General features: G+C 43.4%; 1 protein-coding gene across 23 annotated transcripts in view; it reads left to right on the top strand.

The window, feature by feature from the left end:
- The window catches only part of DAB1 (DAB adaptor protein 1), a 1138205-nt gene extending 1122870 nt beyond the window's left edge, over positions 1-15335 (top strand). For 21 of the 23 annotated variants that reach the window (XM_023258762.2, XM_023258751.2, XM_023258753.2 and 18 more), the window contains 3 exons: positions 536-663; positions 1003-1113; positions 11942-15335. In XM_023258762.2, coding sequence (XP_023114530.2) covers positions 536-663; positions 1003-1098 — 224 coding nt within the window. In that variant the 3' untranslated portion in view covers positions 1099-1113; positions 11942-15335. Of the gene's footprint in view, positions 1-535; positions 664-1002; positions 1114-1575; positions 9580-11941 lie in introns of those variants that run through there. The other 2 variants (XM_045035915.1, XM_023258754.2) reach the window with 2 other exon arrangements.
- The last annotated feature ends 2257 nt before the right edge of the window (positions 15336-17592 follow it).

Below are 17592 nucleotides of genomic sequence, written 5' to 3'. Positions count from 1 at the left end.
CTTTGGGAGGGTTGGAGATCCTGTCTGTGGAGTTTCTGGCCGCATCTGACACATAGAGGGCACTTGATACATGCGCATCACCATCCTCCGGTCTATTTATTATTGAAATAAATGCATGACGGTAAGGAAGAGAGAAGAAAGAGAAGAAAGAGAAATCTGGTCGGTGCTTATCACCTGGAGTGTGTAGAAATGCAGAGTTTCTGAACCAGTAGGTCTGGGGTGGGGGTCCAAGAATGTGCATTTCTGGCAAGTTCCCAGATATGCTACTGCTGCTGAGCCAGGGACCATTCCTTAAGAACCACTGCCCAACCCGCCCATGTGCACCTGCTCCTACCTGATCATCAGGTGTGTGAGAGGGCCAGGATAAATACGTACAGAGGAGATGTTCGCTTGTTCAACCGACCTGACTTAGGATAGGAAGCAGAGTGCTGGATTTGACTCGAATATAAGCCGATCCCTGAGGCCCCTGTGGGATGTCAATGGTTGCAGCCAGACACTTAATGATGTTCCCTCTCTGTGCATGGTCTCTGTGTAGCTCCAACCCCAGCCCCTAGACAGAGCTCTCCGTCCAAATCATCTGCATCCCACGCCAGCGATCCTACCACAGACGACATCTTCGAGGAGGGCTTTGAAAGTCCCAGCAAAAGCGAAGAGCAAGAAGCTGTAAGTGACCACCTTGTTCTTTCTGGTTTTGTTGTTCCTTAAGATTAAGACCTCTGTATCTGAAATGGACAGTGGGCGAGGAGCCCTGCATAGACTCTCAAGTTCTAGGCGGGGTGCGAGAGGGGCTTGCTTTCACGTTCAAATGAGCAGCTGAAAGCCATGTTCCTTTCATGAAGTCCTTCCCGCGAGTCCCGCATTTGTGGGTGTGGCACCCGCTAACCGCAGGTGCTGCCTCCTTGAAAATAACTGATTATATGTGTGCATGAAAATGTGCCCAGCTGTCTAATGCTTTCCGTTGTTGAAAAGAGAAAAAAAAAGTGTTATCTTCTTGTGTTCTAGCCTGATGGATCACAGGCCTCATCCAACAGTGATCCATTTGGGGAGCCCAGTGGGGAGCCCAGTGGTGATAATATAAGTCCACAGGCCAGTAGCTAGATAGCACAGGTCTGGGTAGGTATCTGTTCTTTTTATCTCCTTCACCCTTCAGCTGTCTGCTTTCTGTTTTGCTTGTTCTCCATTGCTGAAGTCACGTCCCTGATGTTTGCACCCTTTCTCCCTGCCTGAGCATATTCCTGATGTTTGCACCCTTTCTCCCTGCCTGAGCATATTCCTGATGTTTGCACCCTTTCTCCCTGCCTGAGCATATTCCTGATGTTTGCACCCTTTCTCCCTGCGTCGTGTCTATTTGCCATCTTGTTCTTCCTCATGGATGCATGACCTTTGACGTATACTGCTAGGTAGGGGTTAGGGTGAGGAGTGGGGATCGGTCCCATTCTTTTAGTAATGATATGTTCTGAGTGGATGGCGGTGATAGAATGAGGCATGGTCAATATTAACACGGATTCAGTTTCTGAAAGCATCAGCATTCTGAGATGGACGCATCCTGCCCACCCTGATAATTTCTCACTGCAGTGGGATCCAAATGCTTTAACCTTTGAAGCAAAGTGTCCCTGCATCTGCCTACACTCCACAGACCTAAAGAGGTCACCAACCAAACATCCGGTGAAGCCAGGCGAAGAAGCAAGAACAAGCCTTGGAATGAGACTGATAGACGTAAGCTCACAGCAGCCCATTTAGTGTTGCCACAAGGGACCCCCTCGCCCTTCGTAACGTAAAGGCAAAATGCGAAGCTCAGAGACACGTAGCATTCGCTTGAGGCACTGCTGTTTGCACCTGTGCTACAGCATGTGGTTTGCTACTGAACCACTTCAGATTCCATCAGCAGCTACTTTGAGAGAAGTGTCCTTACATTCACTAGAAGTGGCTTCTGGCACTTGAATCTCAATACATCTGATTTGGTCCCAAGAAAGAGGAGCTGATGAAGCAAACCTTCTCAGGAGACAGAAGTACACCTCGTTGCCCAGACGTGGTTTCTCAGGTCGCTCCTTGACGAATGTGTTCGATTTTCAGATGCCTGCCTAGTTTTCCACAAATGTGTAGGGCTGCAAGGCTGTACCCACAGAGTTCCTTTCCTTAGTCCTGAACAGCGTGGTCAGCACCATTAAAATGGTAAATAGTTTTCACCATTCATAACTCGGTGCTGAGGCTCAAAATCCTCCGTTCGCATGTAAGTTATTTTGACAGTTATTGAAAGCTAAAACAGTGTTTGGGAAGTGCATTTTGTTAATAGATTTTATGATGAAAGAGCTCAACATGCTGTATATTTTGCTACATTTTGTACCAGTACAGTAGCATATAATAACACATATGCCATGCAAAATACCTGTCTAAAAATTCAGCCTTGCAAAGCTCTTTGGGAAGCTGGTGAATTTAAGGCAAAGTCAATGTTCCAGGAAAGAGGAGAGCTGAGGATTATGGGTGGATGGCTTGGAAAGATTCCCCAAGAGGTTTCCTACCCCCTTGTGTATGTTTTATTTCACGTGCTCAACCTTTTTGAAAAATTTGATGCATGAACCAGAGGTGACAAGAGCCATTCGTCAGTATAACAGCTAACATCATCCTAAAATTGAAGTTCTTCTAGAAAACAAAGATGACTTACACCATTTGCAGATCAATGTATCAAACCCTCATCTTTATGAGCCCGCTCAGCTTGAGACAGTCCAACAAGCTGAACCGGGTCTTGGGGCTTCAGTCTATTCCGTGTTTGATGCTCCATCCAGAACCCCATGCCATGGGAAAATGTGATTTCTTAGTTCTCTGGCTTCCCCAGTCCCATAATCAGAATGATGCCAGCTGGGGGCTCACAGGCCACCTCTCACTTCCAAAAAGTAAGCAGGCTTACATTCACATATAAATTATAATAAATGGCTCCCAACCCCAAAAGGGCTGGACTGTAATCTTCAATGAAACAGTTTTCTCCCTTTGAACACTTCACTTGGCATGATCACAATTGCCTGTTGAGAATCCCAAGCCAGGAGGCTGATGCCAGCCTTGCAGACATATCCCCTAAGACACCCACAGTTGAAGTCCACATGAGCCTTTCTGGGCCCCTCCATCAACAGCAATACAAGCTGCATGTGATCTTTCCGCCCCTGTCACATCCGCTCATCTGCGCAATTAAAAATCTACTTAACTGCACCAGCTTAGGGCCTTTCCAGACATTTGGAGAAGGGACACTATGAAGAGAAAGTTACATCCGTGGCTCTATTTTCCCCTCTGTTTTTGTGCAGTTGGAAAGGAGGAGTCTTGTCCTTCTTATCACCCTTGCATTTTATCTCCAGCTGCTTCTGATTAGAAATACCCACACGGTTCTTAGTAGGTGGGGGTAACATCTAAGTGAAAGCCATATCACACCGTCACACCATAGTAAGAGAGAACAAACGGACTCAGTCCTCGCAGGTGGAAGCTTCAGTACCAATCTCAAACACCAGTTCTGTTTTAGCAATAAAGGGAAATATCTTCAGTTATTTCATTTTTCCCCTTACCCTCCCGTCTGGGACAATCCCGTGTCTTTGAAAGACTGGGTCAATGGGGCGGGGGGGGGGGGGGGGGAGAAAAAGAACCAAAATAATATTGTAATGGCTGGTGTGGGAATGGCAGGTAATTTATACTTCACTGATGTGTTGCTGGAGCAGTTTTAAGGGCGAGATGTTAGCTTTTGAGGAGATGAAAGGAAAATGAAAACATTTATTTGGTTAAATGGCTAAGTAAATAAACTGCCTATCAGACTTTCCCAGCTGTCAAATCGAAGTTGCATCTGTAACAATGGGGAATTGTTTGGTCTGTCTCCCTTAGTAACAATAGATATTGCCATAAATAATAAGTCGTTGTCATGTTTTTAATACCGATCTTCATAGTGGGAATCCAAGACATGTAAAATATTACCTGATGGATTTCTAGTGTTCAAGGGAAAAGAAAGCTGAACTTCAGACGCTTTAGGTGGAAGAATCTTTAAAAAAAAAAATTAAAAAAATAAAAACACAATCTTTGTAAGAAGAAAGAAAGAAGTGCATAGAGTCAGGGACTTAGGTCTGGATTATGGTTTCAAAGCTGGTGACCTTAGGCAAGCATGTAACCCCTTTGTATCCTGGTCCCTCACGTGGATAAATATGGGTAATTAGTTATAACAGCTCCTTCCCCAGGCTGCCCCAGCATCAATAATCATGACCATGAAAGAGCTTTGTCGGCTTTGGAAGTAAAATACATGTATTTGGAATTATTGTTATTATTCTATTTTTAAATACAATGAAACAACAGAGCCTTGAACCAAAGAACCATATAAAACAGAAAATAATCTGTCTGTCTCTTGGACATAACAGTCAGAGGCAAGTCCAACCCCAAGGCGTTGGAGTCATGCAGTTAGGAGATGGGAAGGGCCCCTCTGAGGACCATGTCGGCCACGGTGGAGAGGTGGGCTGGGTGCCCAGAAATATTTAAAAGACGAAATCAGGAGACCGTTAAGAGTGAAGGGAAGTGGGAGGTGAGGACAAGGACATAACCAAGGACAACCCCCGCATTCCTAATTTGGGGAACTAGACAGGACAGCATGCTTGAGCAGAGAGAGGGTGGGTTTACTTTGGAACTTGAGTTGAACTTGAGATGCCCATGAGACAGCCAAGTAGAGATGCAGGAGGCTGCTGGATTCAAGAATCTGGAGATCAAAAGAGAAAACCAGACTAAACAGCAAGATTTCGAAAGGGGTCCAAGCCACTGAAGGGATGGGCACAAGTAGAATATGTTGATCGTTTAGACCAGAGGTCAGCAAACTCTATAAACGTTTATGCTTTGGGGAGCCTGGGTGGCTCAGTGGGTTAGGCATCCGATTTCGGCTCAGGTCATGATCTCACGATTTGTGAGTTCGAGCCCCGCCTTGGGCTCTGTGCTCACAGCTCAGAGCCTGGAGCCTGCTTCGGATTCTGTGTCTCTGTCTCTCTCTGCCCCTCCTCCACTCATGCTCTGTCTCTGTCTCAGAAATAAACAGACATTAAAAAAAAAATTAAACATTTATGCTTTGTGGGCCAGGTCTCTGTCACAACAAGTCCACTCTACTGTTAGAGAAAGAAAACAACAAGAGATAATGCATAAAGGAACGAATGTGGCTGAGTGCCAATAATACTTTATTTAAAATACTTTATCAAATTAATTATTAAAAACAGGCAGCCACCAAAATTGGCCAACGGGCTATGGTTTGCCGACCTCTGATTTAGATCCCACTCACTGTCTCTAGAATCACTCTGCAGAAGGTAATCACCATGCCTTTCATTTACTACTACTAATAAAATATATTTCAAAATTACTAGCGTGTTTATAACCCTTACAGAAACATCACCTAATTCAATCCTCAGGGTCACCCTCTTAAGTATTTTTGTTATTCCCATTTCACAGATATGACAAGTAAGACAAGTAGACAGGTTAATGGCTTGCTAAAATCACAAGATTTACACATAATGGGGCTAGGATTTGAACCTACACCCACATTATATAGCTCGAGAGCTCTCAACCCCACCAGGACCACATGGGTTTTAGCAGCTTCTTTTTGACTTAACAGCTGTGTGATTGGAGCTAGATGGCTTCATTTCTGACCTTTGGTCTTCTCTTCTGTAAAACAATTCCCATATCCTTCCAGCTGACATTCTAGAACCTTCTAACTTGTCCGGCTCACCCAGTCAGGGTATGGAAGACCCACTCCTCACACAAGATCTTTAACAGCACCCCTCCCCCAGGCTGCCTTATTCTAACAAGGGACAGGACTGAAGCCCCTTAAATATGCTGACTTTATTAGAGTTCCCAGAGACTATTGGCCTGAGATCCAGTACCCTCTCCTGATGACCAGGACTTTACTCTGGACAGGACCCTCTGCTCATGGCAGAGAATTGGTGTCAACAACCTCAGCGTCTTCATCTACTTTGTGACAACAGCAAGAAAGATGATGTACATGTGCAAAGCAGATAATTTGTGTCCATCATTGTTGGAGAAATGTAGAATTGATCAAAATGTTTGTGGACAACCCCCCCGCCAACTCAGATTTTGCATCTCTGGATTCACCAAGTGTGTTTCAACATCCCAAGATCCCAGGGAGCAAGTGCATTTGGGCAGCAGTGTCCATCTCTGAGGTATTTGTCTTAAATCCATCCTGTATTTTAAAGACTTTTCTACCCTGAAAGGCAAACATGCAGCCTGAAAGTGATCAGAAAACTTTGTGGGGTTTTCTTTTTCCTTTTTGTTCAAAGACTCCCAGCATTTGTTAAAACATTTTATGTTATCTGAGCTCATTTGTTACTTGTTACAATCCCTTAAGGTAGATGTTACAAGCCCCATTTTACAGATGAAGAAACTGAGGCCCAGGTAAAACGCTTGCCTAAGTTCATACAGGAAGTTAGGATTGCTAGGGTCTTTCTGGCTCTAAAACCCATGCATTTTTAATGATTCTATTCATGTCTTCAGATAGGACTTGATTCATGTCAGCCTCATTTCCACTCCCTGGCTACCACCACCTTTTTCATTTGCAAAGCCAGGAAATGTAAAAACCCCGCTTAGCTGGGCCCCAGCGTTGGGGCTGGTTATTGCCTCAGCAGGGTGGTGCTGAGGGGCTCAAGCTTTAGCTCCTATCTGGCTCCGGTCTCACCCCTGGCTTGGCTAAGTGTTGACCCCAGACATAGACGGGTTGCTCAGCAAGCTGATTGCATGGTGCACATTGACCTCTCCTCTGAGACCACCTTTCTCAGCATGCCCTGTCTTCTCTCCACCCATAATTTTTTCAAGGGACGTATCCTTCGGTAGATGCAGCTAAAAGAGGTTTCCGAAAATAAACTTAATAAAAATTAAATGGGTGCAAAGGACTAAGCATAATTTAGGTGGCTTCAGAAAGGGGCTCATCGTAAGGCGGGATAGGAACCTTCAAGCCAAAATGGTGTGGCCAACTGGGGGAAGCGAGGAAGCAGACACAGAAATGAGAGACCACACCCTGGGCTGCTCTCCTGTGTTTCCGAAACTTCCGGAAAAACAACCCTCAAGCCTGAGGCCTCAGCTTCTCCCTGTAGGCGAGAGGTGTCAGGCCACGAGCCGTTCTTACTTTGACCTTCCACAAGAGGGAGCACATGGTAATGGAGAGGACAGTGGGCATAAGGATACCTGAGTCCGTTTCCATGTAACTCCAGAAAAAGACAAATCTGCTGATAGTGGTCAAAAGCAGATCAGTGCTGGTGGCTGGCACTGGAGAGAGGGGTTGACTAAGAAGGACACAGGGAAGGTTGTGGAAGTTCTGTAGCTTGATTGGGGTGACGAGGGCCACACGGGTAGATATGTTTTTCAGGACTCCTCCGACTGTACACTTAAAATAGGAACATTTCATTGTCTACAAACTACGCCTCAGTGAAGTTGATTTTAAGATGAGAATAGGTGAACTCACAGGAATGGAGAGCAGATCAGAGGTTACCAGGGGTTGGGGCTATGGGAGACTGCTTAGTAGGTGCAGTCTGTTTGGGGTGATGACAGAGTTGTACAACGCTGCAGGCATAATTAATGCCACTGAGTTGCACACTTAAAAATGATTCCAATGGCAAATGCTTTGCTATGCATATTTAATTGCAATTTAAAAAAAAAAAGCTAAAAAACAAGCAAGCAAATAAACCTGGTTCTATCCCAGCTCTGCCCTGTGCTGCCTGAATGACCTTGGGTGAGTCCCCAAGGTCTGAGAAACTTGCTTCTTCGCTATAAGTAGAGATAGGAATATCCAGGGGACAGCCTCACTATGAAGCCCAAGTGAGATGGTGTCTGTGAGCTAAGGAAGTCCTTGCAGACTGTATATGTTTCTGTAAACATAAGCTCTTATCGCCCTAATTCTGTGATTCTCCATGGCTACTGTACATGAACACATAATTCGTACAGGGCATCGTCTGCAAACATGTGGAAGTGTCTTCTCCACGGGACCCTGCACCCAGATTCTATAGATTTAACCCCACATTCTTTCCGCACAATTTCCCTGGGCTAGTCCAGTGCCGTTATTAGATTTCCTAACAGAGCCCCGTTACAGTGGCTCCTATGTGCTCTGAAGGAGAAGCCACCTACAGGTGATTGTGAGGCCTAAAACTACCTTCTACAAAGGAGGGATAAAACCACATCCCCAGGCAAGAGGGACCTAACCTTTTTGGAGTATCTCTTACGTGTCAGGCTTTCTGCTAGGTAATCAATGTATATTTCCTCCTTCGATCCTCACCACACCTCTCACAGAGGGGACTTCTAGGCTCATTTTACTAATGAAGAAACTGGAAATCAGAGGGGTAAAGTAACCCGCACAGAGTCCTCCAGTCCTAGTCCCCTGCCGTGACCTGTATAGACCTCTGTCCGCACTGCATCATGCTATCTTCTAGTATGTTCTACACAGTGAGCTCCACTGTGCCCAAATTCTGAGTGGGAGCAGAGTGGCCCATGTCACCTGCAGAGTCCAGAAAGTCTTTCTACTGGAGCTGGGTCTGAAAGTAGAAACTCCCATTGTAGGACAAAGAGAGGCCCCAACGGCAGAAGAAACTGCCCGAGCAGAGTCTCAGAGATGGGAAAATCCTGTCATGTGACCAGGGTGACCAGAAGAGCAGAAGGTGGGGCATAAGAGAGAGAATGGAAATAGATGAGGCTGGATAAGAAGGTGGAGCCATATTGGAAGGGTGCCATCCTGAGGGGTTTGCATTTTCTTTGGGGTAATAAGGAGTCGGGAGGATTGTTTTGAGCAGGAGAATGGCATGACCAAATCCATTGCAGAAAGATCATTCTGGCAGAGGCATAAAGACATTAAAAAAAAAAAATCATGATTTACGTGACCTGAAGGTTGGGTTTTGATTCACGGTCTGGAAGGGGCATTTATTAGCTCTAATGGACTAAGAGACAAATGGGTCTCGTGTGCCCAGCTAAGGAGCTTTGACCCTACCCTGTGGGTGATTGGGGAGCCTTTGAAGGAGGGCAGAGATGTGGTCAGATCTGCCAAAAGAAAACAAAAAATATCAATGGTGTGCTATGTTAATGTATGATTCCATTTAGGCTTTTGGAATATTGAAAATAGCCTGAAGACCCCACCATGACCTTGCCAGAAGCCAGGTCAGAAATTTCTGGATCAAATGATTTCTTACTCCCCTCCAGCTCTGACAGTCTAAGATTCTGTAACAAGGAAGTTAAAGCTATTGCCAAAACGTATAATGCATCACAGTGTCAGACTTTGGGATTATCTGCTGCTTGGGGTTTTCCACACCACTGCTCCCCTTCATTAGTGGGGATAATTGAGAGTTGACTGCAGTCCTTACCACTGTTATGATGGGTATTTGAAACTAAATTCCGGCAAGCAGGAGATGTGTGAATATTTATCTCAGCTGCAGAAAGTTAATGCAGTGTGGCATTAATTACCCTGTCTGGGCCTGCTGTCTTCTTCTGTTTTTAGGTGTCATTCTCTGTTGAATAAATTAGTTTCCAAAATTAGAATAGAGCAAATTGTAGGGTGAGATCAAGGCGGCCTGAGTTCTTAGGATATCCTTTTAGGATATCCAAAACTGGGCGGAGCAGTTCTACCCAGGAATGATGAAGATACATCCTATAGCCCAGCATAGACAAGACATGTTTTTTCCCCAGGACTTGTACTTGACTTCACGACTTATCCCTTTGCTCCACCCTGCCCACCCCCAAAACACAAACACGGTAAGGTTGCATGGTTAGCCTTGCAGTAGGTATTTGAAACATTTCAAGGCATTGGTAGGGAAGAGATGAGGTGCGTAACAAATCCTCTTGCTATAGATTTTGCTGGGTTAGAGTTTGAGAGAATTAAGCCAAACTGGACTGTATTTAGGACAAAGTGATCAGCACAGAGGAGAGAGTAGAAGCTGTATCATAGTCATTCATTAATCCAACAAATTCATTCATTGAGCACCTACTGTGCTGGGTCTGCACGTGTAAAATAGCAGAAGAACTTAGCAAGCAGTAACCCAGAGGTAGGATACGGAATAATGGGCTTCCCTGTTTTCTGTCATGAGACACTTGGGAGAAAGATTACACTTACTCTGTATGTTTCTAAGGGCAGTATGAAGTCCCATGGGTAGGAAGCATGGAGGGACCAATTGGTATTCTCTCCTGTTACAGAATAGGGGGTCTCGAAGGATAGACGGATGCTTTTTCCTGGAAGAATACAGACGTAGTGAGGTCTAGAAGAAGACATCTTAGATTTGACAGCAGGAGTCCTGGATTCTGTTCAGGATGTGGTTTCTAAGTAACTTTGTGATTCTGGGGAAACAAAAGCTCCCTTCTCTAGGATTCACATTCTTCACCTATAAAATGATGGATCTGGACAAAATTATCTCCTAGTCCATTCCCACCGTACAATAAAAGCAAGCAATGTGATCTATTAAATGCATGAGGTGCAGCTCGATGACCTTGAGATCACGCCACTTCTATGACCTTCAGATTTTATCTGCAAAATGAGATGGAAAGAATAAAAGCCACTCCCAGGACGGTTAAGCAGATAAAATAAGACAGGAGGGTGCTTTGTAAACCCCGAAGCACTCTACAACACTACAGATTGAAGGACTGGTCTTCTCTCTCTCTCTCTCTCTCTCTCTCTCTCTTTTTTTTTTTCCACGGCAATTGTTGTAGTAGCCTAGAAAAAGCACTGGACCCTACTTTCAGGTCTCACGTTCCAAACTTCACTAGCTGTAGGAGCATGGAAAATCGCTTCACTGCTTTGTACATGATTTCCCATTTGCAAAAGAGACAAAACATCTGCTTCACAAGTCTGTTGTGATAAGCTAAAAAGACACCATCCTTAAAGATACCTAGCATGGTGCCAGACGCATAGCCAGGGCTCACAGAATATCAGTTCAATCTGATGGTTGAAGAAAATAAGCAAATAGAAAGGATCTATACCCACATGGCAATAGGCAGGCTAGTAGAGAAATATAACAGAATTAAGATGTCACTGTTCCCTTTTAACTCTGGCGCAAATATCCAAGAGTGGACAGCAAAAGGTCAAGTGTAAAGGAAGGGCCTGTATATGCCTAAGACCAGTGTCTTGATCTGATCTGCTTGGCCAGTGCACCCCGGGCCATCTCAACCTGAAGTCTCAAGTAGTGTCAACAAGGCTAAACACCATTTCCCATATACCTTTGGACTGAAGGTTTGCTTTGTCACATACAGGTCAAAGCCCCTGTGTGCGTCTCAGGACAGCCAGTTCCAGGGTGCAGGCGGATGACTGGTCAACCCTGAAGCAGGAGATTTAGTGGAAACGAGTCCCAGAAGCTCTTCACTAAGAGCTAAAGGCATAATCGCTGTTTTTCCTGCTCAAAAGCGTACTCAGTCCTCACTGCCTGCAGAAACCAAAGACAGTCTGAAATAGAATTTCAGTGGTTTCAAGTAGACATTCATAAAACTATGTTGGAAAATTTTCGACTCGACTCTTGATGATTGTTATTTTCTGAAGACCTCTTACTGCCAAGCACTGTGCTTGGACGCTTTACATATAGATTATCTCGAATTCTCGCAAGAACCCTGTAGGATAAACAGTATTATTCCTATTTAATGGTTGGGAAAAGTGGGGCTCAGCAAGGATAAGTGTCTTGCCCACCTCTCACAGGTCGTCCAGCTCTCTCTGCTATACCATCCTTTTCCCCTAATGGGCAACCAGTCTCAGCTTGACAACCAAGGACAGACCTGGGTGAGTAGTGATTCTTAGTGATTAAACAAAGTTGCCAAAATGACATGCGTCATGATCAAATAATCCAAAACGTACCTAAGGTCATCCATCATAAACTGTCATCTTTCTGTTCTCATCCCAAACCCTCTTTCCCAAGCTGTGTCAGGAAATCCTAACTGGAAAAGAGCAGGTCTCACTTTGTCCTTCTGTCCATAGGAGCTGGAGCCTCTCTATGCGCAGATCAACAGACCTAAGAAATAGCATCGATGTGGGCTCATGGCAGGTGCTTCAAGACTGGCATGGAAATCGGCATCGTGACAGGCTCTCTTGTATTCTTTCACCTCACCTCATCCCATGAAGAAATTCATGACTGCCCAAGAGAACTCATTTGGAAGAGGGAACTAGGAATTCATGGCAACAATGGCAGATGACTATGGCAGCACAAGAGAAAAAAAAAACACACAAAAGTATAAAAAATCATACCCAACATTAAATCACAAGTCAAGCCAATGCTTACCTGACAAATATTCTGAGCTCTCTCAGCATGGGTTTAAGATGACCCAGTACGCAAAATCATAATTCTCTTTTTATTTCTCAACCTGTTGGCCATGGTAAAGACATCAAATGTGGAGTTACAGGCCTCAGAGAGTGACAGCAGGGTTGGCACTGACTTCTTTTGGACATGAGCAAGATGTCCTCGTGACAACAGTATCGTCATCCCTTTGCCTTTTGACGTATGATGATGTATTTTCATCACTCCACAGGGCCTGGTCTGCCATTCTGTCCCCTTTCCTTTGTCATGTTTAAAAATTAATGGGTGTAAAGATTTTTGTATCGCTTTTGACTTTTTTTAGATATGGGTGAGGAAATCTAACTGGAAAAGAAAAGCCTCATATGAAAGGAATTCACTTGAAAATCACAAGACAGATAAGTGGTTGATTATGATCAAGAATGTTGCCAAAACACCCCTTTAGCTCTTCTGCACTCTGGTGAAGACAGACAGCTTTCGGTTCGAATCTTCCTTCTGCGAGTGGGAAAGGACATCGGAATCCCATTGATGAGAAAGACGAAAAAATGCATCTGGTTTTCTAAGAAGCTCTAAACTCTTAAGTACAATAAAATGATATTTTTTATTTTTCCGATATCTTGCTGCTGTGATGCTATGCAGACAAGTGTCTTCTCCACGTGCCATTTTCAAAGAAAAGTCATTTGCCAAATAATTCTGGTACAATCCTGGTTATGCGGTTTTGGATCTTAAAACCGACTTTCTAATGGAACAATGGTGACACGAATATTCGGAATAACAAACTGATTCCAGGATCACAACTGTTCATCGCTATCTCTTTTTGTACATCAGAAAATTCAAATGGGATTTTTATTTTATAACTTGAAAAAAAAAAAAAACCTTACCATTAAACTCTTTAAATATTTAAGGGAAATGGCTTTAAGGAGTTCTAATGAAAAAAAAAAAATGCCAGTTTTTTTTTTTTTTGTAAATATAAATGTTAATGAAAATGCTTTTTAATAATGCCATTACACTGTAGAGAAGGTAGCAGATTGAGTGCAGGATGTGACAAACTTGATGAATGGGGCTCCCTCTCCAGATGTTATGTGGAGCAGATGGGGGAAGGCTGGAGTTCAGGGACAGCTGGCAGAGCATTTGGCCAATCCATAGCTAGTGAGCAAGAAGGGAGCACGTGACCCCACCATCTACTCCAGCCCTTCCACAAGAACACCCGCCCTCGGTGGAGAACACAAGAAAATGCTCACATTTTGAAGGCCTGTCCTTTAGATTCTGAAACCCCCTCCCATCTCTTCATGCCCACCGACCCCCATAGAGATCATTGAACTGTTTGTATGTGAAACAGAAGAGTTTAAGCTTCCTTTTTTTACATTGATGAGACAAAAAGTACAGTGTTCAGTTCATACATTTAGCACATGATTTTCATAAAGAATCTCTCTATTTTTGCCCTACAGAGAATTGTGCTACAGGTCAAGTGTGTTTTCCCGATGTTCCTATGCAGTTCCAGTATGTTGAATTTAGTGGTTTAACACTAAGGAGAAAACTTTAGAGGACCGTGCGGTTAACTGGATTTGGGGTTAACTATCATTACTTGGTTTTAAACCTTGGAAAGTAGAATTGGCATTGATATGATTGACTTCAGTACCTGTGTATCTTGGTTCTTCATATGAACAGAAACAAAAGTGATTTGAAAGAAGGTAATACTTGGCTCACAAAGAGAAAATCGAAAATCAAGGTAATTGTCACTGCTCAAGGCCCAAATTTTACACTGACAGATGGCTGGAACGTAATTTTTTCCCACTTAGGTAAACTGACCAAATGTCCGTACAGAATATATGTCAACGCCATCCTAATGTGGAAGGTCCAAAGAACCAGAAAAGCGAAAAGGGCCGTTTACCCCCCTCCCCCCATAACTGTCACCTATCGGTCCACATGATTTCTCCAGGAATGCACGTCCATTTTATAATTAAATAATCCTTTCACACAAAGGGGAAAATGGGAAAGGTCTGATAACCATGAGAGTCGTCTTAAAACCGGTTCAACCCTGTTTTCTGGGGATTTGATACACTAGGCAGTTCCCATGGGGGAAATGGCTTAAATTGCTCCGTTGTCCATGATTCTGATTCTAACAAGTGGTGCTATATCTTCTCCCTCAATATGGCTGTCTTGACTTTGTCTTGAAGCACGACACCATTACACTGATGCTTTGGGCTGCCTGTGACACGTTCAAAGTGAACGCTGGCCTGGCCAGTGTTGCTGTTCCAGTTACACCTTCTGGAGTTCATTCCATAGCAGGGAGTGACAGCCCAGTGGACCTGTCATCATTCACTGAATGTGACCCAAAGTGTAACTGGCTCTGAACTTAACAAAGAGGCCCATGTGATGCATTGCAGTGAGGGAAATAAGGTCAAGATTTTAAACTGCCATCCACGTTGTCATTGGCAGAATTCTGTCTTTTAACAAGCACTGGTTGGTGAGCTCAGAACCACCATATCCTATCCCAAGAGTACAGTGGAATTTCCAAATAAGAGCCGAGGAGCCAAAACCGAAAGGCCCTGGAGAGTCTGCCCAGTTCCGGTTAGACCGATAGAAAATCCGTGTGTACAACTGTTAATTCCTCATCCTTCACTAGCACTAAATTTGTCACTTTAAATTTTGAAACCAGGGAAACGCCACCTGTCCTTCTGTCCCCATGCCCCGTAGCTCTACAATCTTTCCATGCCGCAAGACTTTTTTTATAATTCGTCCTCATCCCAGTGTCTCCTGAAACCCCATCCTGTCATGTACCGGGCACCTTCTTTTAAAAAAAAAAAAAATGTTTACTCTGTGGGTTTGGTTTATTTCAATTTCTGCGTTCTGACACATATTTTTTTAATAAAGATGAGAAAGAGAAAGTGACTGTTTCAGTACATTTCTAGACCTACTTTAACTTTACCTCAGATGACAGTTTGTTAACATATATGGACACATTATTTTTAACTTTATGTACAATACATTCAGCAACAGTGAAATTTTTAGAAATTTTCCATTAATTTCTGTAACACGCCATGTATAACTGTTAACAAATAAACATGTTTGAGAACAACAGCTTAGCCTGGTTTTATTCTGCAAGTTTCTACTGGATACTCAGACGGAAGATTGGAAGACAAAACTGCTTCTATCTAAGCATCCACCTGACCAGGCAAAGGCCTCTGTTTTCCTGGTGGAAAGAGGAAGAAAGCTTCATTGAGGAGTTAGATCATTTACTTCAGGCACTTGTATGCTTGGAGAAGCAGTCGCAGCAAAGAGAGAGGAGTTTGTAGTCAAAAAATTGGGAAAGACCCCACGACTAGGTCTGTGAGTTGTGTCTCCCCCTTAAAAAAAAAAAAAAGCCTGATAAACTCTCGGTTTGAAGACCAAGGTTCATCGACACCTTCAAAGAGTTTGCGTAGTTCAGTGTAATGTCGTCTGCTTTAAGAGATCCAAAGAGGAAGCATTTATCTTTCTTCACATTCCCCCATACAGTCCACATCAACAAACATGAGACAACATAAGACAAAACTCAGGTTTGGAGCTGGGCCTTGACTTGTATGTGTATTAACAGAAAATGTTTATGTGTGCATATCGATGTTTATGCATGTGTATGTATGTATGTGTATATATGTGTGAGATTCTCATTTCATTTTACAACTAAATTAGTTGATCAGCCAGATCACAGATTGCAGTTAGATCGTTGACATGACAAAAAGTAACACCTCCGTTTAGGAATGGTTATGTTAATAATTGCAGACCCACGTGCCCTCGTATGACCTCGTTATACAGAAAGTATTAAACAGATGTTATTGCCACACTGAGACAATGAAGGAATGGGCTGAAATTCCAGCAAAATAAATTTGGGGCATATAGAAGACACAACTTTCATACAGTAAGAAATGCTCACTCCTGGGTCAAATTGCTAGAAAATATTATACAGGCTCTTGTGAATAATAGCTGTGGCTCACAATTATGTGCCCAGCAGGTGCTATAAGCTTTTTGTCCATTGCCCCAGTTAATTTCCTTAACAAATGGGTAGATATATTCCCCAATTTATAGATTTAAAAAGACACAGAGAGATTGAATAACTTCCAGCCAGCAAATGGTAGATTTGAGACTTGACTTCTGAGTCTCTTTACTCATAGTTGTTTTTAATTGTAAAAAAAAAAAAAAAAATCACTTTTTTTAATAGTTCTGCATAAACTCATTGACAGCTTTGACTTTCTTTCCCAGACCTCTAGTTGATCTTTGGTAATAAGGTAGATTTCTAAGTTCCTCCAGTTTAAAGTAAAAAGAAAAACCCATTAGATGTTACCATCTTAAGTATGTTGCTAAATACATAGTTTTTTCTTTAATTGGCCCTTTTATTTTTTTTTTAATTTTTTTTAACGTTTATTTATTTTTGAGACAGAGAGAGACAGAGCATGAACGGGGGAGGGGCCGAGAGAGAGGGAGACACAGAATCGGAAGCAGGCTCCAGCTCTGAGCCATCAGCCCAGAGCCCGACGCGGGGCTCAAACTCACGGACCGCGAGATCGTGACCTGAGTTGAAGTCGGACGCTTAACCGACTGAGCCACCCAGGCGCCTCTAATTGGCCCTTTTAAAAGGGTACATATCTGAGAGGTAAAGAATACACCTTTTAGTCCAACTAGTTCAAGTTTACCTGAACCCAAGCACTGGTGCTTTACCTTTCCAATCTAAATGAATCTTAAAGAAGTGGCAAATTAAAAGGTGTCCTATTTAACTGCTAGGCGGATGCCAAAATAAATCAGGCAGATATATCTGCTTTCATTTTGTGCTTGAGAGCAAGCCCTTATTGTTTTGACAGTAAGTGTTTTTTTGTTTTACTGAGAATGACAGTAGGAGAAACGCCTCGAATAAAAACTGATTTCATTGAAATCAACCTTCAAAGCTTTGAAAGCTTTTAAAAGGTGTTTCAATTCAAGGCAAATGCGAGCAACAGTGCCTGACGGATTAAAAAAAAAAAAAAAAGATCTCAATGGCTTTTAAGCCATTTAGTGACTTATTCTCAGTATTTATGTTAAAATATGAATGATGGCTGCCATTCTTGTGTTCCTACTCTGTGTCCCCCATTTTCCAACTCCTATCTCTAAATCTTTATGCAACCCGCATGAAGAAAGAATGCGGTCCACTTTACAGTCCAGGAAACTGAAAGTCTGCAATGTTATGGAGTGGCTATCGACTAATAGAGCCAAGAGCTCACCCAGAGGCTGGAAGGGTGCCCAGGACCCAATTCCCAAGTCTCTCCTCTAGTCCATGGCTGCTTCTGGCTTCAGGATTTCTGTGATGTCGAAATGCCCAGGCACCAGC

The sequence above is a fragment of the Felis catus genome, chromosome C1, assembly GCF_018350175.1.
Source record: "Felis catus isolate Fca126 chromosome C1, F.catus_Fca126_mat1.0, whole genome shotgun sequence".
NCBI lineage: Eukaryota > Metazoa > Chordata > Mammalia > Carnivora > Felidae > Felis > Felis catus.
The sequence above is the reverse complement of the archived record's forward strand: the minus strand, read 5'-3'. Positions and strand labels throughout refer to the sequence as shown.